The sequence below is a fragment of the Littorina saxatilis genome, linkage group LG4 (genome assembly GCF_037325665.1).
Source record: "Littorina saxatilis isolate snail1 linkage group LG4, US_GU_Lsax_2.0, whole genome shotgun sequence".
Classification (NCBI taxonomy): Eukaryota; Metazoa; Mollusca; class Gastropoda; order Littorinimorpha; family Littorinidae; genus Littorina; species Littorina saxatilis.
In genome coordinates, this window is record NC_090248.1 from 44,330,955 (window position 1) to 44,358,323 (window position 27,369).

The 27,369-nt window shown below is 45.2% G+C and overlaps 3 protein-coding genes across 3 annotated transcripts in view; 1 reads left to right on the forward strand and 2 right to left on the reverse strand.

The window, feature by feature from the left end:
- LOC138964843 (uncharacterized) overlaps positions 1–2,250 on the reverse strand; it is a 33,843-nt gene extending 31,593 nt beyond the window's left edge. The window contains exon 1 of the mRNA XM_070336892.1: positions 2,070–2,250. The gene's annotated coding sequence lies outside the window, so the exon portion shown is untranslated. The remainder of the gene's footprint in view (positions 1–2,069) is intronic.
- On the forward strand, positions 290–4,567 carry LOC138965600 (ankyrin repeat and SOCS box protein 3-like). The gene is made up of 2 exons (XM_070337781.1): positions 290–294; positions 2,884–4,567. Exons 1-2 carry the CDS (start codon positions 290–292, stop codon positions 4,565–4,567), a joined length of 1,689 nt encoding a protein of 562 aa, XP_070193882.1.
- Positions 4,568–9,764: 5,197 nt separating this feature from the next.
- LOC138964850 (ADP-ribosyl-[dinitrogen reductase] glycohydrolase-like) lies at positions 9,765–27,214 on the reverse strand. Its single transcript, XM_070336902.1, has 10 exons — positions 26,955–27,214; positions 26,539–26,652; positions 26,081–26,209; positions 23,495–23,632; positions 22,845–22,988; positions 22,227–22,381; positions 19,770–19,923; positions 18,615–18,773; positions 10,990–11,120; positions 9,765–10,604 (listed from the first exon to the last, which is right to left on the reverse strand). The coding sequence occupies exons 2-10, from the start codon at positions 26,578–26,580 to the stop codon at positions 10,553–10,555; spliced, it is 1,104 nt and encodes a 367-aa protein (XP_070193003.1). The 5' UTR covers positions 26,581–26,652; positions 26,955–27,214; the 3' UTR covers positions 9,765–10,552.
- Between the last annotated feature and the right edge of the window lie 155 nt (positions 27,215–27,369).

Below are 27,369 nucleotides of genomic sequence, written 5' to 3' on the forward strand. Positions count from 1 at the left end.
ACTGTTGGCTAGTACAGTAGAACCCCCCCTTTTAAGACCTCCTAAAATCTTAAAATAATCAGGATAAAAAACCCAGAAAGGTAAGTTGTTGGAACGTTTGTTATTGACAAAACAATACGTTACAGTCACATATATATCCACCCAACGGTCTTTAAAGTGCACAGACAATCAATTAGTAACAAACTTATCTTGATGGAATGTTTGGCCGCTTGCCAGGAAGGCACAAGCAAATGAATGGAAAAAATCTTAAAAAGGTCAGCTAGGTCTTAAAAAAGGAGGGAGTCTCAAAATGGGGTAGGTTATGAACAAAAAGTTAAAAAAAAACCAGGTCTTAAAAGGGAGGAAGTCTTAAATTGGGGGGTCTTAACTCATTGTCTCCCAGTTCCACTCATATAATATTATGGCTCTATCTCACCAGGTACGGATATATCCGCTCAGACGGTTTAAGCTTCAGTCGCTTCCTGTAACGTCCATTTAACGCCTGCATTCCAGCGTGTTGATACACAGTTACTACAATTCTGAGTGACCTGCTGCAGTACAGCTGGTCTCGGCTAAATTCAGATCTTATAAAGGAGGGATCGAGTCTTATATATATTCTTAAAATAGGGGTAAAATTTACAGAGGTTCTGAACGGAAAATCTCAAAAAGCAAGGTCTGAAAAGTGGAAAGGTCTTAAATTGGGGTGTCTGAAATGAGGGGTTCTTGTGTAAAAGTCTTAACATAACCCAACAGTATCAGAATTGTTAAAAAAAACAACTTTTTGACTGTTAGTAAAAGATAACCTGACACAAAGTATATAATATTCAGCATGTTTTTTTCCAGGCTCTTTCCATGATATTTGAGCGACACACCGCAGTTATTTCAGATGGGGTTTTCCACGATCCGATTTTATACGCCTACCACGTTTGTGTCATAAAAAAGCTGCAAAGAGACACAGAGAGACTGTTGTAGTACCCAATCCCATTCCTCTTTATGTTCTATTTGCCGTTTTTTGTGTGTCAGTAACTCTGAGTATGTTATCAAATCGATACGGTTGATTACGATGGAAGCTAGTGTAACTGCATGTAGAATGTGCCACGCGCGATGATGATCAGTGAGATCCTCAACAAGCTTTGCGATGACGTTCAGAAATTAAACCTATCTAAGCAAGGCTTAACGTGCCATGTGGCACTGATCCACTTCATTTAGGCCACACAAAAAAAGTTGTATGTTTCTGGTCACTTGAACTTGAAGTACCTAGTTTTTCCCACCGACCCTTTTTTTTTTATTGCATTTGTAAAAAAAAAAAGCAAAAAAAAAGCAAAAAAAACACGTCAAAACGAAAGTAACAGACGGCAGACGACACAAGGGGGATAACCCCGCATCCCTTTTGTCTCATTTGTTTTGTAATGTGTTGTCTTTCTCTTTGTATAGTAAGTCCAGTCTCTTTGCGTCACTGTATAGTTATTTTCTACCCTCACCAACAACAAAAAAACCAAAAAAACCAAAAACACAAAATCCCTATCTACCTACCTTATTTTTTGTACCCATGTTACCAGAAACATACCAATTTGTTTTTGTGGCCTTAAGTTATTCTGCAGTAAAACTGAATATTGTCATCATCCGCTAAGAATATTATTTGGTTGTAAACATGCGGGCAGGAGAAGTCCAACCCCCCCCCCCCTCCCCCCTTTAATTTAAATTCTAAATAGGCACGGGTAAGTATTTCAGGTTGTATTTCATGCAGAGAAAGCCTGGTATTCCTGTTACTATATATATACAAACCTATACAACATATTGAATAATGTATGACCGCCTTCATGATAAGAGACTGAGAATCAAATTTATGAGAATTAAGAGGGCCCCATGCAAAGGGGGGGTATCATCACGATCACGGGAAGGAAAATTTTAGCTTTCACGATCACAGTTACCTCGATTTTTGTTTTCACGATCACAAACACCTTGACGAATAGAGGATCATAGAGTGATACAGCTGTGAAAAATGTACGTTGAAAATAAAATGCTTTGCAATAATGCCATCATCAGAACCAGGGACGTCAGAACCTTACAGAAATAGTAAACGGACTTGCCTGTCTCTTTCATCCTCAGTCATGCAAAATGTAGACCACATAGCTAAAGGAGAAAAACTTATGTTGCTGTTGCCTTATGCGTGAGAAACAAAAACATCCTATTTTGTCTTAATTGTCACGGTATAACTATAAGTTGATTCACACAATCTAAATCCCCTCATAAACAGGGAAGGAAAAGTAACTCTTAGGGACCGGACAACCTCCGACAAGAGTGAATGCCCCTGCCGATATCGCGGGAGATTTTATACGGAGCATTTGGTTCGCACTTGTCACTTGAGCGACGGCCTTCTCTGTTTTCCAGCGACTGCAGGGATATAAGATGATAAAGAACACCAAATGAGCATTGAGAAATGTAGGTTGTAAGAAATACGATAATGTTCAACTTTAGTTGTAGATTCGAGGTATAGGTAAGATGTTCCGACCGATTTTTCCTGTATTAACCCGACCAATTTAGGTATAGACTATAGGTATAGGGACACTCATTGAATGAGATAGGCCTCGCGGCCTTTATGCGTCCCATCACTAGTTCAACAACGTATAGATACATTGGTCTGTATTGCATGCATAATTTGTAACTTGTGTGACAATGGTCACTCATCGTACTCATACAAACTTGATTTCATAAATATTTCTGTGTCCAGTTGGTTCTTGAATCTGTTGAGGTTAGTAGCCGTTTTAGTTTTGTGACAAGGCTGTGTAGGTTGCGGAAATCTTGTTGGAGTGATTGGCAGCGGTCAAAAAGGTGTATAAAAGATATCAACTTCATTTCACAAGTGTAAATCTCTTTAACCCGCAACCATCAACTTTTGTGCAGATGTAGCTGCTTGCACCTTGCGGCTGTCCTTGGACTTTCACAGCTCTGCCGCCTTCTCCTGGACAAGGGTGCAGATCCTTGCGTCAAAGACAGATTTTCAAACTCCGTTCTCATCCTTGCTGCAGCCAGCGGTGATGTTGAGACCGTCAAGATGATCGTAGCAGCAGGAGGGTCTGTCACAGATGTGAACGATGAAGAGGTTTCTGCCGTGCATGTAGCTTGCAAACAAGGCAGTGTGGAGGTGGTAGAGTTTCTGCTACAGCAACCAGAGGTGGACTTGAACAAGGCCAGTTCTTTCATGGATGAGATCCCCTTGTTCTGCGCTGCATACTTTGGTCACCTCCAGGTTGTGGAACTGCTTGTGCAGAAAGGGGCTGATGTGAACAAGACCACTGTCTGCAACCTGACTCCCGTTCACATGGCTGCTCGCAATTCACACACCAACGTCATTGACTTCCTGGCAAAGAACGGTGCCAATCTGAACGTACTGGCATGGGTGGTACGGGGCAAGCGGAAGAAGACCAAGTTGAGGTTTGTTTTCGAGAAGACTGACATCTGCAAGAGTTCACCACTCTACTTCGCTGTGGACAGTACTCAGGATGGGAGCTCGGTCAAGGTCCTTCTGGATCACGGCGCTGACGTGGAGGCAGTCACTTGTCTGAAGCCTTACACCCCGATGATGCTGGCTGCAGCGAAGTGCAAGATTGACATCGCTCGCATGCTGCTGAAAGCCGGAGCCAAAGTGGATCGACCCGATCTGGAAGGAAAAGGAGCTGTTTCTCCGCTGCTTTACGCCATTCAGAGTTACCACCCTGGGGGCTGGAAAGCCATGGAGGCCAAGATTCTGGAGTTGGTCAAGTTGTTGGTGGAGGAGGGGGGTGCATCTCTGGAGGCTATGGACGTTGAGATTAACCAGAACTGTGTGCTCCTTAGTGTGATGTGTGAGATGCATGAAGTGTTTGAGTACCTACTGGAGAAAGGAGCAGACCCTTGGGTGTTTGACAGTGAGAACCAAAGCACTGTCAAGCACTGTCTTGATGGTCACTGTGGATGTCCTCGGCACTGGGTGCTGAAATGCCTGCAGGCCGGTCTCTTCAACTGGAACAACATGACCTCCTTTCTTTGGGGAGTGAAACCCCTCGACTACGCCGTCTTCCACTCAGACATCCACGGCATCAAAATGTTTGAAGCGGCTGGTTTTCTGAGCCAACTCTGCCTGTCGGATGCAGGCATGAGCGGGGATTTCAGAGAAGGCATGCAGTATTTTGAAGCTGCCGTAAAGAAGGTTCCATCCCTGCAGAACATCTGCCGATTTGTCGTGTCAGACGCCGTTGGGGAAAGGCCAGGGAGAAGAGCAGGCATCGCTGCTCTTCCTGTCGCGGAAAAACTCAAATGCTTCCTCATGTATGAAGATCTCTTGCCCCTACTGAAACCATCCCCTCCCTTGTACGTGGAGTTCTTCGGCAAGATGATGCCTATAGTCAGAAGCAAGCATTTCCACAGCATGACTGATAGAGAGCTGATTCAAGAAAGAGGCTCCCAGAGTGAAATCGAACAGCTGGGACCAGAACCTGAATGTGAGTGTGAGTGTGAGGGCATGGGCTGGCATGAATTTCCACACGATCCCGAAACGTTTGAGGATGAAATGGTGAGTGGCCCACCAGATGAATGCAATATGTGTTGACAGCTAGCTCAGTCCCAAGGTCTTTTTGAAGTCTGTTACTTTTCTGTGCAGATTTGTGACTTTTTGAAGACTTCTGGAGATGCTGTGAAGCTGTTTCACTCATGGTGCAGAATTATATTTTTGTGTACCTGCTAGTGTGAAGGTGAGCTCCAGTAAAACAGTGGCACCCCCCTTTTATGACTTCCAATAATCTGAGAAAATCAGGTCCTGAAAAGGAGGGAGCCTTAAAAAATTTAAAATGAGGGTAAATTTACAGAAGTTGTGAACAGAAAATCTGAAGAAAAATTAAGTCTTAAAAGGGAGGAAGTCTTATTTTGGGGGGTCTTAAAAGGGGGGTTCCGCTGTTGTCATTAGCATACAGGCTTCCTGCACTTGATTTGTTTAAAAAAAAAAGGTTCTTGCTCAGTGTACATCCCAGCACGCACATTTGCTGTTCTTTGGTTACATTTTAATATTCAGTTTTGGGCTTAGAATTTCTAGAGCTTCTTGAAATGTAAGATATGTTTTAACTTTTATTTCTCTTTACCTCTCGGTATTTTCCAAGTACAGTGGCGTACTTTCGGGACTACAAGGTGCAACTTTGTTCCTCAACTTGAACCCCTGTGCCCTATTGACCCTTATGCAAGGCTAAAGACGATAACACATGTACCCACATCGCTATACAAAGAAACATAACACTCCCTATCTATTTCTGCTACTATCACCCTGGCAGAGATTCCTCTCAAACAGCAAAGGAATCGGTCTCATAGGTAAAACTCGGTCATTGACCCCGGGTAAGGTCAGTGTCAGTAAACTGAGACAGGCAGCTGGTCTTAGCTGACAAATATGGGTCATTGACTCAAGGTCACCAGCTGTTACAATGCACCTTCCTGTGATCGCACCACACATGATGAGCAAAAATATGTCCACTCTGTAGTCTTCCTTTGATGTGTGGCCAATACACAGGAAGCGTCTCTTGTGTGAATTTTTCTTCAATTTTACCTTAAAAGTGGGGGCTGTGCCCTTCATAACGAAGCGCCTTGTAGTCCGGAAAATACAGTATTCAATGATTGAATAGTTTACGTTGTGATGATAGCATATATATATACTGTTCAAAAAAAGAAACGCATAGCTTGTAATATTTGGTTAATTTAGTTATATGGCTACAAGGATATCCACCAAACTGCAGAAAATGTTTGTCGTCGACCTTTCGTCCATTGCCACAAGTGAGCTCTGCACGTGACGCATGCGTTATCAGTGGCTACAATGTCAAAATTGCTCATTTGGCATGACCACTCGTCATGCTTCAGTGTAATCTCGTGAAACTCGGGGAATATTGAGCTCTCACCATGTCTTCCAAAACCCATAAAAGCGGATTGTTCGCCACAAAGAAATCAGACGACAATTCAGCGACGAAAGATGGCCCGATTGAGCAGAGAAGACCGCCAAATTGCATTGGGTCGTTTACAAGCAGGCCAAAGTCAAAGTGCAATCGCCAGGCACTTCCACGTGTCCCAGAGCACCATCAGTAGACTGTGGGTCAGGTTTCAAGCCACTGGCTCCGTTGCTGACTTGCCACGAGCGGGAAGACCAAGGGCGACAACTGCTGCTCACGACCGCTTCATACGGCTCCGCCACCTCCGGAATCGTTTCCTGTCGGCCTCATCTGTCCAGGCTCTCCCCGGGCCACACCGATTATCGGACCAGACCGTGCGGAACCGCCTGCATGAAGCTGGTTTGAGAGCTCGCAGACCTCACAGAGGAGCTGTCCTCACCCGCCGCCATCGCCAGAACCGAGTGCAGTGGGGCAACCAGCACCTTCGCTGGACCGTCCGGAATCACTGGAGACACGTGTGGTTCAGCGACGAGTCCTACTTCCTGCTCCAGCGACATGATGGTCGGAGGAGGGTCTACCGGAGAGTAAACGAACGTTACGCGCCCAACTGTGTGGATGAGGCACCCGTTCATGAGTGGTGGAGGCGTCATGGTGTGGGGGGCGATCAATACCGCTGGAAGGAGCACCCTGGTGCACGTCCAAGGGCGCATAACTGCCCAGCGATACGTGGAGGAAATTCTGCGCCCACACGCCCTTCCTCTTCTGGCTGACCAGGATGCCATATTCCAGCAGGAGAACGCTCGCCCGCACACAGCACGACTCACCACCCAGTTCCTCACCGACCACCATGTCCAGGTGCTTCCCTGGCCATCCATGTCGCCAGACATGAACCCGATAGAACACCTCTGGGATGAATTGGACAGACGTGTGCGCAGGCGAGAAGAAGCGCCGGCAAATCACCGCGATCTATTGCAGGCACTTCAGGAGGAGTGGGACACCATCCCACAGCAAGATATCCGGCATCTGATCCAGTCCATGCCCAGAAGGTGCCGGGCAGTTGTTGCTGCTCAAGGCAGTCACACCCCCTACTGACTTGACAGCCTCGGCACCCAATCGTATTGATTGACTGATTGATTTGAAGATGCAAATGAACTGTGTGTGCATTCAACTGTGTCCATACCAAATTTCAAACAAATAATCTAAATATTGGATTTTCTGTTAATTTTTTCGAAAAATAAAACAAATTTGGCAAGTAGCAACTATGCGTATAGGTCACAGGGCAGATGAACTGCGCGCTTCAATCACTTCCATAGCATCTTTGTGCTCGTGTGGATCTGTGGTTTAAAACTCTTACAATAATCCTGCTTTTTTGGTTCACAGCAGGTGTGAACACACACACACACACACACACTATTAAGTGACAAATGAGCATTATCTTTTATTGGAGTTGCTTTACACAGAGTACCAATGTTAGCCATTCTCATTTACTGTGCTTGGAGATTCTCAAGTGATTAACCACAATTAATAAATGTACATGTGCTGACAATTTTAAGATGCTTTTTAGTCACGATTTTGCATGTACAACTACAAATCCCAGAAACTTTCACACATGTGCACTATCAAAACATAAAGCAGCAGACATGGTCAAAATACACTGTGCTTTTAACCTTATGCATACATTTGTGTTACATGGTTGTTTGTTTTGTCATAAGTTGCGTATGAAACAAATGTCATCAACACTGCATAATATTTATTTAAAAAAAAAAACTAGGAGTACATGAGAAGCAAGGAATACATTTTTAGCATTGCCATACATACAAATTTTAGTTCTGAGCTTCGATCAGAACCCTTGACAAAAACTTTTTGGTGAGACTGTATTGACCTGGCCTTAAACTTTTTCAACAAAATCATCTTTCTGGAACTAGAGGAAAAAATGTTCTCTTTCTGAAGCAGTTATCTGTTAAAAATAGAAAGACATGTAACTCAACTGCCTGCATTTTTGCTTTCAAGTAAGGGCAGTGTCATGTGAAGATTTTTCATTTTTTTTCTTTAATACATCTACTTCTTTTGACCTAAATGAAAAATATTCCGCAGTGCACAGTGCGGATATGAGTTGTTTTGTGTAAAAATGCTGGTGTGAAACTGAGCTCCTAAAAAATACTTTTTGCGGTAATTGTTCCGTGTTGCTTTCCATACTAACTGGAACTGCGGTCACGGTCAGAAAGTGACTAATTCTTTTCATTTTTACCATCTTGTGGGTTTTTTTTCAGCACAGATTATCAGCTTCAATCACATGCATAGTATCTTCATGCATTTGTGGATCAATGCTTCAAGACTCATAAAATATTCCTCCTTGCTTACAGTTCAAAGCAAGACTGTTCACACACACACACACACACACACACACACACACATACTGTCAAGACTGAGAAGAAGTCTAAAATGAGAATGATCATTTATTCAATTTTTCGACCGAGTATAACTGTCGAGCACTTGACGATTTCAAGTACCGTACTTTCCGGGTGACAAGGCGCTTCGTTATACAAGACGCACCCCCTTCTTTTTAAAAAAAATTGTAATCCAGTCACCCATTGGACGCAAAAAAGTATACTGGTAACAAACCGTGGAAGAATGAAAATAAGCTGCACATCAAAGGAAGAATACAGAGTGGAAATATGTGAGAGGTGGTTCCCCTGTCATATCTGAGAGAGGAAACGCTTCCTGCACCGGGGTCAGTGACCGGTCAGTGACCGAGTTTAACAAACTGGAAATGTTTGTGCTCTGTGTGTGCGGCCAGATCAAAGGCAGGTCAATTGTGATAGCTGGGTGGCCTTGTTTATAGACACGACCTTCTTCCCAGGGGTCAATGACCCAGTTTTTGCCATGAGAGGTGGTTCCCCTGTCATATCTGAGAGAGGAAACACTTCCTGCACCGGGGTCAGTGACCGGGCAGTGACCGAGTTTAACAGAGTGGAAATATCTGTGTGTGCGGCCAGATCAAAGGCAGGTCTATTGTGATAGCTGGGTGGCTTGAGAGCTCGAGGAAACTTGGCCAGGGCAGTACCTAGTAGCTGAAACATGTGGGATTAGACGCTTCGTTATACAAGACGCAGGGGTCGAACTCGAGGAAAAAAGTCGCGCCTTATGACCCGGAAAGTACGGTAAGAAAAAAACTAGAGGCAGACGTTTATAACAATTAACAAACATCAGATGTACAGTACATTTTAAAATGTCTCCAGTCATGTGGTGTTTTTGTTGTTCTTTCTTTATTTCTTTATTTGGTGTTTAACGTCGTTTTCAACCACGAAGGTTATATCGCGACGGGGAAAGGGGGGGAGATGGGATAGAGCCACTTGTTAATTGTTTCTTGTTCACAAAAGCACTAATCAAAAAATTGCTCCAGGGGCTTGCAACGTAGTACAATATATTACCTTACTGGGAGAATGCAAGTTTCCAGTACAAAGGACTTAACATTTCTTACATACTGCTTGACTAAAATCTTTACAAACATTGACTATATTCTATACAAGAAACACTTAACAAGGGTAAAAGGAGAAACAGAATCCGTTAGTCGCCTCTTACGACATGCTGGTGAGCATCGGGTAAATTCTTCCCCTTAACCCGCGGGGGGTGTTTTTGTTGTTGCTTGATCCCTGAGCTGACTAATAAACAATGTTGTACAAAATGTTAAAATAAATATACAAAGAATAAAGATTATAGTTGATAAAAAACAGTGGCAGAAATACAATACATACGATACATGTACATGCAATTAAAAAAAGTCACAGAAACTTTAAACACAGGTAGGCTATTTAACCATGCATCAACAGTCATTGTCAACATATTACAAACATCATGCATGAAATTACATAAGTCGCCCTCAACACATGTATCATAACTATACTAATGTGAAAACACAGAGATTGCACATTGCCGCAGAGTTTAAGGATTACAGCCATAATAATAGTGAGCTGAATTTAAATCGCCTGAATATTGTAACAGGGCGATGCACCAACATATAAACCTCATGCACACAATTACACAATTTGCCTTCAAAACATATAAAATCATAACTTATCATGATGTGAAAACCCACACATTGCACATTATTGAATATAGTTCAAGGATTGCAACCATTATTGAAGCCAACTTTCATCGCTAATGACGCTTGCATTCAGTAACTTCATAATATAACCACCACTACCTTTTGATTTCAATTTTGTTTGTCTACATTTTTTTCTTGGTTTCTTCTTTAGACACCTACTGTGATTATTCAAGTAAAATAAGGCCACTCACTGCACAGCTATCAGGCTGCTGTATAACTTCTTCAGGGATCTGGCTATAACTGTCTTGCCATACTGTGCATCCTACAACCTAAATTGTGAAATAGGTTAATTACCCTCCAGCAGGTTGACAGAGGTCACTGTTGCGGTGTCCCTGGCAAAGACTTAAGTCAGAGTTTCCAATTGTCAGAGGGGTGGTAAAATGGATGCACATTTTCAGACCTTATCAACAGAAAATCTTAAAAAATAGGGTCTTAAAAATGAGGCAGTCTTAGACAATGCAGGTTCAACTGTATTTTTTCAGCACGTCATCGTGGTTGTTTCATGAACAGGCAAACTTGCATGTATTTGTAGCATGCCTGCAGCATGCTTCGTGGTGAGCGAGGATTACTCAACAGTGCTGCTTTTTGTTGCCATTTCTGCCTGTAAGGAGAGCCACCTGCAAACCATGTCACATTCACTTTAATATTCTGCAACAATAGTGAAGACTATAGCAAACAAACACCAAAACAATATTCCTTTCGTGCAATGAGAAAGGTTTCGAGGGGGTGGGTGGATACGCAACTACAGAATGCAATGGCAAGGATTTTGAATTAAAACAGAAAAAAGCGAATACACTCCCTGATAATTAATTAATGAGGCAATTACTTTGGCAACTAACAAACCTATTTTTACCAATAGATACACAAAGGTCTTCAAAAAGGGGAACATCAGGCAATACACTACATTCATTACTGCAGAGAAATGTTTTTAGTTGGATGCCTGGCCGAAGTGTGTGCGTGCATGTGTGTGTGTGTGTGTGTGATACAGAGAGAGAGATCAACCTTTCTATGTGCTGGTCCAACCAGTCCTTGTGTATAAGACCTGATTTCCATGATTTCGGAATCTTGTCCATCCCCAGCTTACAACCCAGCATAGCGCCTGCCACACAGGCATTGCTGTCTGCATCTCCTCCCTGAAAAAACAAAGCATCATATCAAAAACATTGGTAGCCTATTAACAAAACATCTCCCTGAAAAAAACAAAGCATCATTATATCAAAAACATTGGTAGCCTATACATCTCCTCCCTGAAAAAAACAAGCATCATCATATCAAAAACATTGGTAGCCTATTTACAAGACATCTCCTCCCTACAAAGATAAAGCAAGCTCGGTCATTTCAAAAACGTAACCAAATATGCTGCTTGGCAAGTTAACCGCATCAGAATTTGTTTTATACATTAAAACAGTGTATTACATACTTGTCTGTAGGTTTTGAAACGGACAGTGAAATTTAATCCATCAAGGACTGTGTGTACAGTAGTACAATGGAACACCCCCGCCCTTGTAAGACATTAACAAAATCTGAGAAAATCAAAGGAGGGATCGAGTCTTGAAGTTCAGTTCAATAACATATTCTTACCTCAACTCACATAGTTAGCATTAACTTCAGTTTATTGCTTAGGTATTGAAGTAGTACTCTACCCTGGTAAAGGGGGGAGGAACCCCCAAAAGAAATAAAGTCCTAAAGGACGGGAGTTTCCTCCCCTAGCTGCCGCCCGCGCCCTCTATAGGCCGCCCGCGCATGCGCGGATCCCGCCAACAGGCGTCATTCCACCCACTTCAACACTATTGTTCAGACGTGTGTCGTTGGTACTCTGATTATTCTCTTGGCCTTTTGTGGAAGGCCATCTGTCCTGGTTTCTGCAGAGTCTCTGGTAAGATTGTTCCTTTATTTCTTCGACGCGTTCTTCGAATTCGAGTTTTCTTCGAGTTCGTTTCGAGAATTTACGAATTTCGCCGCGATTATCACCACGTGTCGGTATTCGTTTTTTCAATGGCTGACAAAGCTAAGAACAAGCCTCCTTCTCTCCTCCCTTCTCAGGGAAGGAGCAAGACAAATCCAAATCTAAAGCTAAGACTCGCACGCCGAACTCTTCCGCAACGACTAAGCCTTCAGCCGTGCCAGAAAAATCCTCCGTGCAGGTGTTCGACCCCGCGACTAAAAGTCCGCGCGAGTCTCCATTGATTCAACTTCTCATGCACCGGTCTTTTCACCGGTTTCGCGCTCACCGGTTCCTCGCCCTAGCGAGATCGTCACGCGTAAAGAAATGCTAGCCATGTTTGCCACGCTAAAACAGGATCTGCAGTCGATGCATGCGGCTGATAAAAGCGTGCCTCTCTCGCCGGTCGCTTCCCGCCCTGTCGCGGTTAGCGTCCCGTCGATTTCGCAGCACGGCGCGGTTAACGTCCCGTCGATTTCGCAGCACGGCGCGGTTAACGTCCCGTCGATTTCACGGACTCGGCCTTCGGCCACCATCACGTCGGCCGACATCGGGCCGAATTTTTCCGGTCTCTTGCCTTACTCCCCTGGCCTTCCAGGAGAGTTCGCGTTCTCCGCTCCGCCTGCCGCTAGCACTTCGGCGGAAGATGGCGGTGGTGGGGGTTCCCATCTTTTTGGGGGCTCTCACGTTCCCTTTTCCCCTGGTCGGGGGTCTAGGACGGCTTCTCCTCGCCTGCATTCCGCCCCTGTGGCGGGTGTGCCGGGGAGCGGCGCCGCTCGTCAGCCTGCGCCCCTGTGTTCAGCTTCAGCTGTTCCAGCCTCTGGGGGGCAGGCAGCAGCACCTCCCTTGCCCGGTTGCGGCCTGGAGGGTCCTGTCGGCGGTCATCGGCCTGTGTCTTTCGGTTTGTCGTCCTTCCCTGTGCCGGGGAGCGGCGCCGCTCGTCAGCCTGCGCCCCTGTGTTCAGCTTCGACTGTTCCGGCCTCTGGGGGGCAGGCAGCAGCACCTCCCTTGCCCATTCGTGGCTCGGGGGGTCCTGCGTTGGCATCAGCACCTTCCTTGCCCGGTTGCGGCCTGGAGGGTCCTGTCGGCGGTCATCGGCCTGTGTCTTTCGGATTGTCGTCCTTCACTTCCGGTTGTGCTGTGGCTAGCACTTCCGGCGGAGGACAGCGCACTGGAGTGTTCGATCGCAGTGACCCTGCTTTCCCTCTTCCGGTGTCGCACCGACTTCCGACCGCGACTTCCGGTTCCGTCTTTACGGTTCCGGCGTCCGCTTTGTCGCCCTCCACTTCCGGTTGTGCCGTAGCAAGCATTTCCGGTGGAGGTCAGCGCATTGGCGTGTTCGGTGGCAGCGACCCTGCGTTTCCGCCTCCGGCGTCACACCAACTTCCGGCCTCGACTTCCGGTTCCGTTTTTTTCGGTTCCGGCGGCCCGCACTTCCGTCCTTGGGCAATTTCTGGTTTTTCCGAGCTCTGCCCAACCGACCTTGGCCACTTCCTCCCCTGCCGAGGCGTGGGTTTCCGGTTTCCCGGACTCCTATGTGGAGGGCGATCAGGAAGATTATGTGGAGGAAATGGACGCTGAGGACGAGCGCTCCGAATCTGACCCACCTTTGTGGATTCCCAGCAAACTTGGACCTACTCTGGAGTTGGCCGCTGAGGTCACTTCACGGTACTTCCCTGAAGGCGTTTCTGCCCAATCTGCTTCTGCCGCTCCTCCTCCTTCCGCCTGGGCGGATTTCGCAGCCGCGGGTGACACTAAGGCTCGTTTTCGTTTTCTCGAATCGCCTTCGGTGTCGTTCGCCATGGCTCAGGTGTTGGGTGCTGACCCTGCATCTCCCTTCCCCTTGTTGGCCGCTCATGGCAATGCTCCCGATTCTGATCGGCCCTGGTTGGCTTCGGCACACACAGGCAACGGCTTACCAGCCAACTCTAGAAAATCGCGGCTTCCGGGTAAGCCCCTCTCTCTCCTCTCCTCGTTCTCTTTGCCCAAGGCACCACTTCCGGTGACACCGGAACTAGCTCGCCTGCGGCACGACGGCTACAGTCGTGAGAGATCCTCTGTCTGCACAGAACAGAGTCTCCTGGGGTTAGAGGAGACTGGACGCTCCTCTCTCGAGCTCTCATCCTTAGCGGAGACGCTCATCCGCTCGTTGACGAGAGCTTTTTCATCATCCATCGATCCTTTTAAGTTTCGAGATGATGCAGTGGAGGCCGACGCGGCCATGCTACTGGCGGCTCTCGCGAAAGTCACGGATACCCAGATGACTAACGCAGCGCGCCTCTACTCTCAGGTTGTGTTTTGGAGACGCGAAGCCTTTCTGCACGGTTCTCGTCTGACAGACAGAGCCACCTTGGACTCTTTGCGAGTCTCTCCCTTTTCGGAAGGGGCGTTGCTGGGCTCTCGGTCACTGGACGCTCTTCGCCAGCAAACCGAAGAAGCCCGCGACCAGCAGGTGGTTCGGTTGTCCGAACTTGCACTCAAACAACAGAGCAGCAGAAGGAATAAGGACTCAGCACCACGCGGTCCTGCTCCGGCACCTGCCAAGTCATTCGGGCATAGAGCTCCTCCCGCCGGAAGGGGCGGCGCACGGCCCCGCCCTTACCAGCGCAAGCCTTCCTTTGGGAAGCGGGGGTCCGGGCGCAAGCCCCACCCCCAATGATACACCCCCGATCCAGTCACCCCCCCCCCCCCCCCCCGCCCTCCACCCCTTCGGTGGCGGGCAGCCTCTCCCGGGCCTTTCCAGCTTGGCTGTCTCGGACGGACAGTCTCTGGATCAAGGGGGTGATTCGATCGGGGTTCCGTCTCCCTTGGCAGGGAGACAAAGCCCCGTTGTTCAGAGCGCCCTCCAACTCCCGGTTTCCGGTCAGCCCCTGCGATCGAGAGGTGATTCAAGCGGAGATCATCCTATTACTACAAACAGGCAATAGAAGAGGTTCTCGACCACTCCTCCTTGGGCTTTTACGGACGAATCTTCGTCATGCCCATGGCTTCCGGAGGTTGGCGCCCCGTATTGGACCTCTCTCCCCTGAACCGCTTCTTGAGAAAGATTCGGTTCACCATGGAAACTCCTGCAGACGTCCGGGAGGCGCTTCGCCCCGGCGACTGGGTGACGTCCGTCGACCTGACGGACGCCTACTTTCACATCCTCATGCACGAGGCGGACAGGAAGTGGCTCCGTTTCGTCTGGGGAGATCGAGTGTTCCAGTTCCGAGCCCTACCCTTCGGGCTTTCTCTCGCCCCCTGGGTGTTCACCATGGTGGTGCGCCAGTTCTGCGCCCTTGTGCGGCTGCACGGCGTCCGCCTCAGGGTGTACCTGGACGATTGGCTTATCCTTCACCACCAAGAAGTTCTTTGTCACCAGCACACCCAGTTTGTCCTTGCCCAGGCACAGACTCTTGGCTTTCAGATCAATCAGATCAAATCCGAGTTGTCGCCTTCCCAGACATTCTCTTACCTGGGCTTGGTATTCGACATATGCGCATGGACAGTCCGTCCCACGCAGCGTCGCATAGACAAGCTGCAGGTCCTTCTGGCTTCCCTGTCGGGGCAACAGGGCACACAAGCGCCCATTTCAGGAGGCCCTCAGCTCAGCCTGGAACCCGACTTCACAGGGGTGGGATGTGGAAATCCCTCTCGGGCATTGGTTTCGGCAGACCACTCTTCAGTGGATGAATTCTGCCTGGCTCACGCAGGGAGTGCCCATAGCGCTACCTCTTCGCTCAACGCATCTCTTCTCGGATGCGTCTCAGAAGGGCTGGGGAGCTCACCTGGACACACTCACGACTTCCGGTCGGTGGTCCCCGGAGCAGCAGCTTTGGCACGTCAACCGCCTCGAGCTCGAGGCAGTCTTCTTGGGACTTCAGCATTTTGTCTCTGCCCTTCAGGGCAACCATGTGTTGATCCATACCGACAACACGACGGTAGCTGCTTACCTCAACAAGCATGGGGGCTCTCGGTCTCAGCTGTTGTCCACTCGTGCCTGCGAGATCCTTTCTTGGTGTGCTCACCATCAGATCCTGATCTCAGCTCGCTATCTGCCCGGCTGTCTGAACGTCCTGGCCGACGCTCTCAGCCGCTCCTCTCGGGTCCTCCACACGGAGTGGACCATCACCCATCTGCGCTCCTGCGTCTTTGGGCGCAAGTAGCGCGCCCGAGGATTGACCTCTTCGCCACGAGATTCTCGCGTCGCCTCCCAATCTTTGTCTCCCCCATCTCCCTCGGGGGAGTCATCGCGAGTGTGCTAAAGGGCGCGGCCCTCAGTTCTGCAGCGGCAAGGACTTCGGTCCCGGCTTGGGATGTGCTTCTGGTACTAGAATTCTTGCGCTCTAGTTCCTTCGAACCAATACAAAGCGCTAGCCTCTCTAACCTTACGCGAAAGACGCTCATGCTAATGCTGCTCGCTTCGGCGCGAAGAGGTAGTGAGATACACGGTCTTTCTGGCCTAGACCGCGACATCGCCTTTGAAAGCCACGGCTCCATCTCTTTGCATTTTCGGCCCGATTTTCTTGCAAAGAACCAAAAACCGGACCAGCTTTCACCAGTGATCTCCATCCGGCCTCTCCGGGACATTTTAGCCCCCGGTGATCCGGATCTCTCGAACTGCCCGGTACGGGCACTTAAAGCTTATTTGTCCCGCACAGCTCCGCTCAGATCAGCTTCTCAAAAATTTGCTTTTCTTTTCGCTGAACAAAATGCGAGATAAGGACATAGCGAAAACCACGCTCACCAGATGGTCTTCCACACTCATTAGGCTCGCATATCAGTGGTGGCAGACACAAGGGGGGGGGCAGTCAGTTCTCCCTCTAAGATCACCTCGAACTCACGAGGCGCGAGCGTGGGCAACATCCCTTGCAGTCCTCAAGTCTGGCAGGATGGCGGACGTACTCAAAGCCGCCTATTGGACATCCCAGGACGTGTTCCTGAGTTTCTACCTCCGCGACATTGCGAGCACTCGGCCGGACGGGACGAGCTGCCTCCCAGCAATGGTTGCCGCAGGCCAGATTCTTCCCAGGGACTAATGTGAGTATCCCACCGCCTTTATGTGCAATCTGCTAACTATGTGAGTTGAGGTAAGAATATGTTATTGAATCGAAAATTTCTAAGATAAATTTTCATTTAATTAATATACTTACTCAACTCACATATCTTATACCCTCCCAACCTTCCCCGCTAACATTCTATGTGTTATGGGTGTGTGTTTCGTGGGGGAATGACGCCTGTTGGCGGGATCCGCGCATGCGCGGGCGGCCTATAGAGGGCGCGGGCGGCAGCTAGGGGAGGAAACTCCCGTCCTTTAGGACTTTATTTCTTTTGGGGGTTCCTCCCCCCTTTACCAGGGTAGAGTACTACTTCAATACCTAAGCAATAAACTGAAGTTAATGCTAACTATGTGAGTTGAGTAAGTATATTAATTAAATGAAAATTTATCTTAGAAATTTTCGATTATACTCAATCAATCAATCAATATGAGGCTTATATCGCGCGTATTCCGTGGGTACAGTTCTAAGCGCAGGGATTTATTTTTTAATTTTTTTATTTTTACTTTATGCAATTTATATCGTACACATATTCAAGGTGCAGGGATTTATTTATGCCGTGTGATATGGAATTTTTTTTACACAATACATCAATCAATCAATATGAGGCTTATATCGCGCGTATTCCATGGGTACAGTTCTAAGCGCAGGGATTTTTTATTTTTATTTTTTTATTAATTTTTTTTTATGCAATTTATATCGCGCACATATTCAAGGCGCAGGGATTTATTTATGCCGTGTAAGATGGAATTTTTTTACACAATACATCACGCATTCACATTGGCCAGCAGATCGCAGCCATTTCGGCGCATATCCTACTTTTCACGGCCTATTATTCCAAGTCACACGGGTATTTTGGTGGAAATTTGTATCTATGCCTATACAATTTTGCCAGGAAAGACCCTTTTGTCAATCGTGGGATCTTTAACGTGCACACCTCAATGTAGTGTACACGAAGTTATACTGTATTCACAGAGGTTATGAACTGAAGATCTAAATAAAATAACCGATTTTCAAAAAAGGAGTTCCTCTGTAAATCCAAGAAGTGCATCGCTCAGGAGAAAAGACTTGTCACAACCATAATTATGATGACACGTCAAAACAAACAGTAACTAGCAGTCAACAAAAAGGTTACTTTTGTATTGAAACAACAAACAAACACTGACTGTGAGATGCATGTAGCATCTAGACACATTCTGTCATAAAAAAAAAGTGCATACATAAACAAGTAGAAAAGAAAAACAAGTTTGTCAAACAAAACAAACAAAATATGTCCTTTAATGTATAGCATATATACATGTAAAAAAACAAACAAAAAAACTTCACAAAAAGAGAATAATAAAAGTAAAAAAAAGTAATAAAAAGTAATAAAAATTAAAAAAAAATCACTGGAACAAACAACCACAAAACAAACAAAATTATACCAACCCACAAGCAAACAGAAAACAAAACAGCAAGAAGAACAACAAAACAAATAAATATACTTGCATTGTGAAGACAATATAATAACAATTAACATAACAAACAAAAGCCAAAACAATTAAGATAGCAAAAGCTTGATATCTCCCTTTGTGAGTCCTCATATCTCAGAAAAAAAGATGATTCACACACACACACACACACACACACTGTGACACACACATAATTACCTGCATTGTGACCTTCTGGATGGCTTTTCTGAAATCATCTTGTTTCAAGGCCCAGAAACCAGCACCCATGCTTTTGTATGTAAAGCCGATCTTGCCTGCGTCATCTAGCTCCAATTCTTTCACGTTCTTGCAGCTCAAATACTGCCATAGCAACTTTTTCTGCAATCATTGTTCACAAGCAATTTTTACATAATATTATGGAAGTAGATCACCCATTCCAGTTCCAGTGGTATGTGTAATCTAAGGTCTCTCTGATGAGAGTATCCTCAAAACAAGAGGCGAAGCCTTCAAGGCTCACGTAAGAAATCGACAAACAGTAACACAAACTCAATCACTCCGTCACACATACACACACACACACACACACAGTAAGCATAGGTGACACTGTGCAAGAAAGCGAGACACTAGATCTAGATCTGTCTGTCTGCATGTAGCCTACTTACAGGGACACGACTGCCAACTAGTCTAGGCCCGCTCAAAATAACAATGCAATGACCGAGACTTTCAGTAATTCCTTCGCGTGACGTCTAACCCTCTTACGTCATAAAGTGACGTCTTCAAATGACGAAATGTTAAAGTTTCTACCACAGACATACACACGCACAAACAAACACACACACACACGCACAAACGCACAGACAGACAAAGTTACGATCGCATAGGCTACACTTACGTGAGCCAATAAAGTACATTTACCCATGTCGCAAAGTGTGGTTTGGAGAAGATTGAAATGACTGACATTTTGACAGATAAAAATTCACCTTGCCAGTCATTTGAACCAAGAAAAAACTAAAAAAAGGTCGAGAGAATCTGCTAGTGATAGATCATGTTATTGTTAATGCATTTTTGTAACAGTGAAAAAAAAAAGACAAGCATGCATTGACAGGAAGTACAACTTTTGCAATTACAGTGGAACCCCCCTTTCAAGACCTACAAAAATCAGAAGAAATCAGGTCTTAAAAAAGTCTTAAAATGAGGGTAAATTTACAGAGGTTTTGAACAAAACGTCTGAGAAAACAGGATCTTAAAAGGGAGGAAGTCTTCAATTGGGTGGGTGGGTGGGGTGGGGAGGAGAGGGGGGGGGGGGGGTGTTGAAAAGGGGGTTCCACTGTAAAAAAAACAACCCAAAGAGCCTTCATTGTGTTTTGTACCCACATCTTCCTCATCTTTCAAACACTGCCCAGCGATGCTGAAGGTATCTTTGATGAGTTGATCCACATTGTATTTCCCTTTCTTGTCCAGATGCTGCGGCTGTCGCTGTAACATCAGGCTGATGCACACTGACACCGACACTGCAGAGGCCTGGCATCTGTCATGACAAATACAGTATGAGTCAAAACCAACAGCACTGTTGTCACAGATACAATGGAACCCCCTTCTAAGACCTCCATTTTAAGACTCCCTCCTTAGTAATTAAGACTTTGTTTTCTCGGACTTTCTGTTCAAATAACATCTGTAAATTTACCCCCATTTTAAGACTCCTTCCTTTAAAAGACCTGATTTTCTCAGATTTTTGAAGGTCTTAAAAGGGAGGTTCCACTGTATTATAAAATGTGAGACAGGCATTGTTGTAATGATCTAATCTGTCAAGGAAGGTCCACCAAACATAGCACCATGAGTTTAAAACAGCGCGGTCTTTAATTTTATGACAGAGAAACATGAGTGTCTGTGGATCCGAACTCAAATCAGCCAACAAAATAATAATAATAATAATAATACATGTAATAATACTACACTGGAACCTCCCGTAACGACCTCTCCCAAGAACGACCCCCTCCTTTTGCCGACCGAATTTCTCGGCACGGATGCTTTTCACACTGTAACTAACCTCCCAAGAACGACGCCCTCCTTTTTCCGACGACCGACCTACCAACTTAGGGTCAATAACGACTTTTACCTTTTAACCAGTGAGCGTAATTACACAGCACACGCGGAACACGCACGCCATTAGTCACGCATCAAGACTCAGGGGTGGTAGTCTGTAGTCAGTAGTGCGTGCAAGTCAAGTGGCCCACGGCTGTCATCTTCACACCTATTCAGTTGCTGTCACAATGGAAGGACTGCCCTCGAAGTAGGGGGGAGGGGAGGGGAGGGGGAGGGAGGGGGGGGGGGGGAGAAAGGAGATGGGAGGGGTTGGGTAGGGGCAGTTAGAGCCACAACTCAATAATGAATTGCTGTGTACCTATTTTGTGAGTGTGTGCTCACCAACTGAAACCTGGGGTCAATGACCCATACTTGCCAATGAGCAAGTTTTACCAATGGCAGGTCTCCTTTGATGTCAGAGAGGAAACTCTTCCTGTCCCAGGTTACAGACACTGACCTTCTTACCCGGGGTCAATCACCGAGTTAGTCTTACCTATGAGAGCAGGCGCGCGCGTGTATGTGTGTGTGTGTGTGTGTGTTATGTCTGCCCGTCTGTGCGCTGGTGTATGCACGTTCATCATGCTTCTCCAAATGGGAACAAAAATAGGATAAGGGACACAACTTTCAAGACTGAACTGCCCAACAGTTGCTGCCCCTGTAAAAAAAACCGTATACCTCCCAAACTCCCAATAAAGACCCCTCCTTTTTACGACCGATTTTTCTGGACATTTTCAAGGTCGTTAGTGGGAGGTTTTACTGTACTACTACTAATAATCAACAACACAAATCTATATAAAAATCAAAAGCGTAGTACAGTCGAACCTGTCTATAACAACCACCCAATTAAGGGACCGACACAAAGTGGTCACTATAGAAAGGTGGTGTGACTATGAAAAGGTGAATTATATTTAGAAAAAAAGTCATCTGGGATTCTTAGGGGTAGTTGTTATGGGCAGGTGGTCACTTTCGAGAGGTGGTCGCAAAGGCCGGTGGAACTGTATCAAGTAACCATAACAATCAACACATGTGCACCATTCATAAATCCTGTTAACCTAACCACATGGTTGGAACTAAGTCTGGGATCCCTCAAACAGATTAATCTAAAACATTGATCACTTGAGAACAAACAGGTCGTTGGAAGAAGATGGCTTGATATTCGTGTACAGTGGAACCCCCATTTTAAGACCCCCCAATTTAAGACTTCTCCCTCTTTAAGACCCAGTTTTCTCAGACCTATCCATAACCATGGGGCGGGGACATAGCTCAGTTGGTAGCGTGCTGGATTTGTATTCAGTTGGCCGCTGTCAGCGTGAGTTCAAACCCACATTCGGCGGAAATTTATTTCTCAGAGTCAACTTTGTGTGCAGACTCTCTTCGGTGTCCGAACACCCCCCGTGTACACTACATTGGGGTGTGCACGTTAAAGATCCCACGATTGACAAAAGGGTCTTTCCTGGCAAAATTGCTTAGGCACAGTTAATAATTGTCTACCTATACCCGTGTGACTTCGAATAATAGGTTGTGAAAGGTAAATATGCGCCGAAATGGCTGCAATCTACTGGCCGTATAAAATTTCATCTCACACGGCATCATTGCAGAGCGCCTAGAACTGTACCCACGGAATATGCGCGATATAAGCGTCCTATTGATTGATTGATTGATAACCTCTATAAATAAACCTACACTTTAAGACTCCCTCCCTTTTAAGACTTGATTTTTGAAGGTCTTAAGAGGGGGGTTCCACTGTACCTTTGATCATAGTGCGTGCAGCTGACAAAGTCTCTGGCATTTTTCACCACGGTGCTGGTGTCCCACCAACAGTGAGTGCCCACCACAGACGTCCGCATCACACCACCGTTGGGCGCTATGTTTCCGCCTTTTCTCTCCCACACCTGATACGCCACCTGAAAATAACACGACTGAGGTGTCAACTCTCTGATCTTTCATGTCACAATTGCAAGTAAGGTAAGATAATATAATTGGGTCTTTGAGAGTGAATGTTTACAATCGTTGTACTCGGAAACACAAATCCAGTCACGATGATTTGATTCCACATAAAAAATCGCAAAGCCCCGCTTTTTTTTCAAAATAAGCATGCATTCTTTCATAAAGCAGTTTTGACTTGGGTGAATAAGTAGATCTTCTTTCGATTTCTATTTTGTGTAAAGCTACTGATGGGTATGGTGTTTATCATAAACATGTGTGTGCATTTGGTGTGTTTGAGCAAAAATGTATGGACGAGTATGTGGTCTCTATGCATACACGCATAGGTGTGCATATATAAATGCATACATGTATGTGTTCTGCTGCTTGTTCAAAAGATACACATTTGTTCACCATGAGACGAATAACTGAAAATCATCATACCTTCTGAGGGTCATCTCTGAAGTAAGCATTCCCCAGTACAGCCTTTGTTGTTGCTCCAATGCCCATTCCTGCCAGGTCGCCAAACTCTGGAAAACCATGCAGCATCCAGTTCTTCAACCTCCCAGCAAAGTCCTTTACATCTGTCTGAAGGAAAAGAAAACCAGCCACTTAAGCAATATTAAAACATTCAGTCAATCTGTTAATGGCCTAAAAGCTAGAAACTGAAAAGTGCAAGTTGCAACAGTGCTGCCTCATTTTTGTCACAAGTGACAGATATTTAATTTCATTTACTTTACCTAACATTTGGGTCACTAATTCCTCCCAGTGAAAAGCTAGTAGCATCAAGAGTCGCGCTACGAAGTGCGTGTGTGTTTAGGTGTAATCAGCCACCTGCACTTATGGCACAATGACTGAGGTCTTTTACATGCCACTGTGGTGACACGGGGTGGGACATGGATACCGTCTCTGACTCTGCATATACAGTTGACCTGTGTCTGTAACGGGTGGGATTTATACCCGTGACATTGTCATACATTTATTTTAGACAACTCTCCTGATGGGTTAGATATAACTTTATAGCAAGATTGATTCCCTCAGTAGAGGTATGTTACTGTCAATGGACAGGTACATTGTATAAAACATGTCTGTACCTCTCCCCTCTGGTCAAGAAGCGAGAGAAGGATGAGCAGCATCTGGTCAGAGTCGTCCGTCCAATCGCCAACCTGCCAGCGACTGCGGTGAAAATCTGGAATCTTCATGCCATATTCCAAACTCTTCTGCTTGTAGTTCTGGAAAATAAAAGATTACTGATAAGCTTTTGGCTGCATTCACTCGATCGCTTAATTACCACAGTAAAACTTCACATATATCTATATTCATGTTAACACTATTGTGACTAGCACTGCCACGGCGTTTACGTCCTGCCTGCCCAAGCTTGCCACCAAGAAACTTCCCAAAAATCAGTAACTGTAAAGAAATCTGTCTAGCAAGCTTGAATTAAGTCCAATCACCACCAAATTGTGTGTACTAATTCAAAAATGGATGCCCAGTTCAGTCGTGCTATTTATAAGTTTGTCACGCGATTTGTTTTAGCAAAGGGGGGTGAAAGGGGGGTGAAAGGGGGATAATTTGTGTTTTTTAACGTTTTTTTGTGTGTGTTTTATTTTCTACTGCTTTTTTTAAAAGTTATTTTTTAACAGAAAGTATTATAAATAATGTTATAACCAAACAAGGTGTAAAACCTATGAATTAGCTGAAATATTGTTAACATTGTACACAGAAATAAGGAGACAGTACAAAGAAAAAAACAAGCAAATCACGCATTCACTCACAGCATCCTGACTCAAATGAAACAAAACTGTAGATCTAACACTCACCAAATGATGTCTAGGTAATCCATATTGAATATAAGTCACATTTTCACAACAAAGTACCAACTGTACACCTATGAACAATTCCAAAAGGATTTGAAGGCTCCAGCCATCCATTGTTATCAGTGCTGCCACGCCCCCATAGCTCCTGCACGATTCCGAGATACATGTTCGTCTAGCAGTATCACCGCCAACCACGTGTAGTTTGCCGACTCGTACTAGCAACAACGGGACTGTTTCTTCCTCACTTTGACAACAATAACAATAACAATAACAGCACTTTATTGTCCATTAAAATATTACATAAAAATGGAAATTTTTCTTCGGCACACCCTGTCTGCCTGTAAACGATTATAACAACAATTGTATAGGACGACACACATAAAACATAAAACATAAAAGGGATACAATCAAATATGATATTGCACTATGTAAATTTACCCTCTCATATCACAGGAGTTGGGTTTCACAGCCGAGTAATCACATTACAAATATTTCCCACACACCTTCACATGTACACATTGTTTGTTTTTTCCCAGCCGACCAGCCTCTACGTGATGCGAGAAGAATTTAAAATGGTGACTGCAGAAGGCAGGAATGACTTTTTAAACTGGTTTTTGCGTGCCAAAGGGACCTTATAACGTTTACCTGAAGGGAGAATTTCGAAACAGGGGTTGAGAGGATGGATCGGATCACGGACAATTTTGAGAGCTTTCCGCTTAATGGCAGCTTCGTAGAGACTGGTCAGCTGTCGTTGGGGTTGCCCAACAAGCTTGCTAGCCGTCGCAACAATGCGGTGGAGTTTAGCTTTGTTTTTAACATTTGTGGTACCATACCATGTCACAATGTTAAAAGTCAGTATGCTTTCAATCAATTCACTGCTTGTATCGCTTTCGTGAGGCGAAAACGATACGTCCGAATCATGCTCTACGGGATCCTCTAGGTCCAACATCCGAAGAATCTCCTCCCGAGACAAGGCTCGCCTTTGATTCATTTTTTTTCCTCAAAAACGCACACAAATCAGGCGGATTTGCAAATGGCAGAAGGGGACGCCAAGTGTATCAAGGGAAACAACTCAATTTATTTGCAAGCTTCAAAAACCGGGAAGCAATCACGAGTCGTGTACCTTGTATGTCTAATACTAAAATAGTCGCTTCCCGTCCGTGGGCGTTGCAGCGCTATTACTAATATAGTCGCATCCCGTCACGAAAGTGTTAAACAACCCCAGCTCTTTCACTTCATCTTTATGAAATTTGAAAGGCCTATGCGTATGATCAGAAGCAAAATGTAAAAAAAGAAAGTACAGTCGATTCAGTCTATAACGACCACACAAGGAACCAATCAACAGTTGGTCACTGGTGAAAGATGTATTGTATTGTATTGAAAAAGAGAAAAATTAGGAAAGATTCTTTGAAGCGGTCATCATCAAGATGTGTTCGCCAGGGCAAGTTTGACTGTGTAAGCAATTCTTCACACACATCATCTACAATACATTTCAACTGCACTGAAATAGTGGGTCCGTAGCTCAATCGGTAGCACGCTGGCTCGTAACCAGTTCTTCGCTATCGGTTGGGGTTTGAGGCGAGACCCATGCAGTGTCAATTAATGTTCAGTGCAGACTCTTAGTCTTAGTTTATGGAATCCTAACATCCTTGTGTGCAAAAAGAAACCTGGTGCGCTCGATAAAGATCCTGACTTTCAAGGAAAAGTCTTGGGACTTGGAAACACACAAATACAAACGAAGATCGACGACGACGTCATGCTGCCAACATGGCAGTGTAAAAACTGAGTGGCACACAAAATTCTCACCACAAGATGACTCTGACAGTTAAAATCTCAAGAAATTGTATAAGAAAAAGAACTGACCTTCTTTGCCTCACTTTTGGTCAGGAATTCCGTAAGCAGACCAATGGCGTCCCCAATACACTGACCATAGATGGTCGCTGTGATCTGAGCATTGCGACTCTCCAGTTCAGCTGCTGTTGGTGGCTGGCACTGGGAGCAAAAAAAAAAGGAAAGAATATATATATATCATAAACAAATTTTGTTCTGTACTGTAGTTACATGTATTTTGGTATGACAAATTGCCGAACTTAAAACACAATAAAATGAAGAAACCTCTCATACGGAATACGCGCGATATAAGCCTCATATTGATTGATTGATTGATTCTCATGCTATTATATGTCTTCTTTTGCTTGTTAGTATTTCACACACACACGTACGTACATGTATACATATATATACATATATGTACCTGCGAACTCACACGCATACACACAAAGAGGTATATGGTACAGATCAACAGACACACACAAACGCACCTTTACAGAAGCAGCATCACCAGAAGCTGAAGAGTTTGCCATGCTGTGTTTTTGAACAGGTATAGCGCCAATCTTAGAACGGCAGTTAATGGTAATGCACCAGTTCAAAAGCTCCTGCAATCAGAAACAATTATTGAAGGGAAACCTTGACAGAAGAATAAACACAAACAACTCCTCAGTATCTTAGGTGTGTTTTACAGTCGGTGGAACAACTTCACACTGCGAAGCAAGTTGAGTCTGTGTGCCTTTTATAGCCCAAATGTATTTTTAGTATCTTGACCAAGGCTGGGAGTGGGAATCACATCAACTATAGGTATAATTCATTTATAAACACAGGCACTTGAAATTGAGCATTTTTGTTACCACTTTCAAACAAGTACTGGGTAAGGTACAAGGGTAATCACTTGAAAACTTACATGTTTCCCATAATTTCTGAAATTAGTTGAGATCGTCCATTGAACAACATTTAAGAGCCCACTTTAGGCTATATCTGATAATCATATGGCACTCCATAATCATTTCCACATTCAAGTGAAGGGAACTGCTCGGATATTCAACAGCGGCAACAGACAAAGACTTTGTGTTGTTGTTAAAAGCGAGCCTGGTTCTTTAATTTTGTGGAAAAAAACAAGACTAATTTGGTCAAAATATGGTGCAGGGGAGGTAAATCCAGAGCTGCAAAACATGCCTGCGGAACTGCTCTCCCTTGTCTCTATGTGAAGCTTTATAGCAAATCTGATTGGTCTTTCCGCGTTTGTGTGACTAATTGCTATTTTGGGAAGCAAAAATTCCCGTACTTACTCCTTCAAAAGCTCTCCGGTCCGCCGAAGA

Bases quoted from the DNA above. Each gene is read 5' to 3' on its own strand.
- LOC138964850 (XM_070336902.1), bottom strand. From the start codon at position 26,580: ATGGCAAACTCTTCAGCTTCTGGTGATGCTGCTTCTGTAAAG. The intron at 23,633-26,080 runs GTCAGTTCTTTT...TTTATTTTCCAG, and splicing joins CCAAAAGTGAGGCAAAGAAG to AACTACAAGCAGAAGAGTTT. The intron at 22,382-22,844 runs GTATGATGATTT...TGTTATTTTCAG, and splicing joins TCAGAGATGACCCTCAGAAG to GTGGCGTATCAGGTGTGGGA.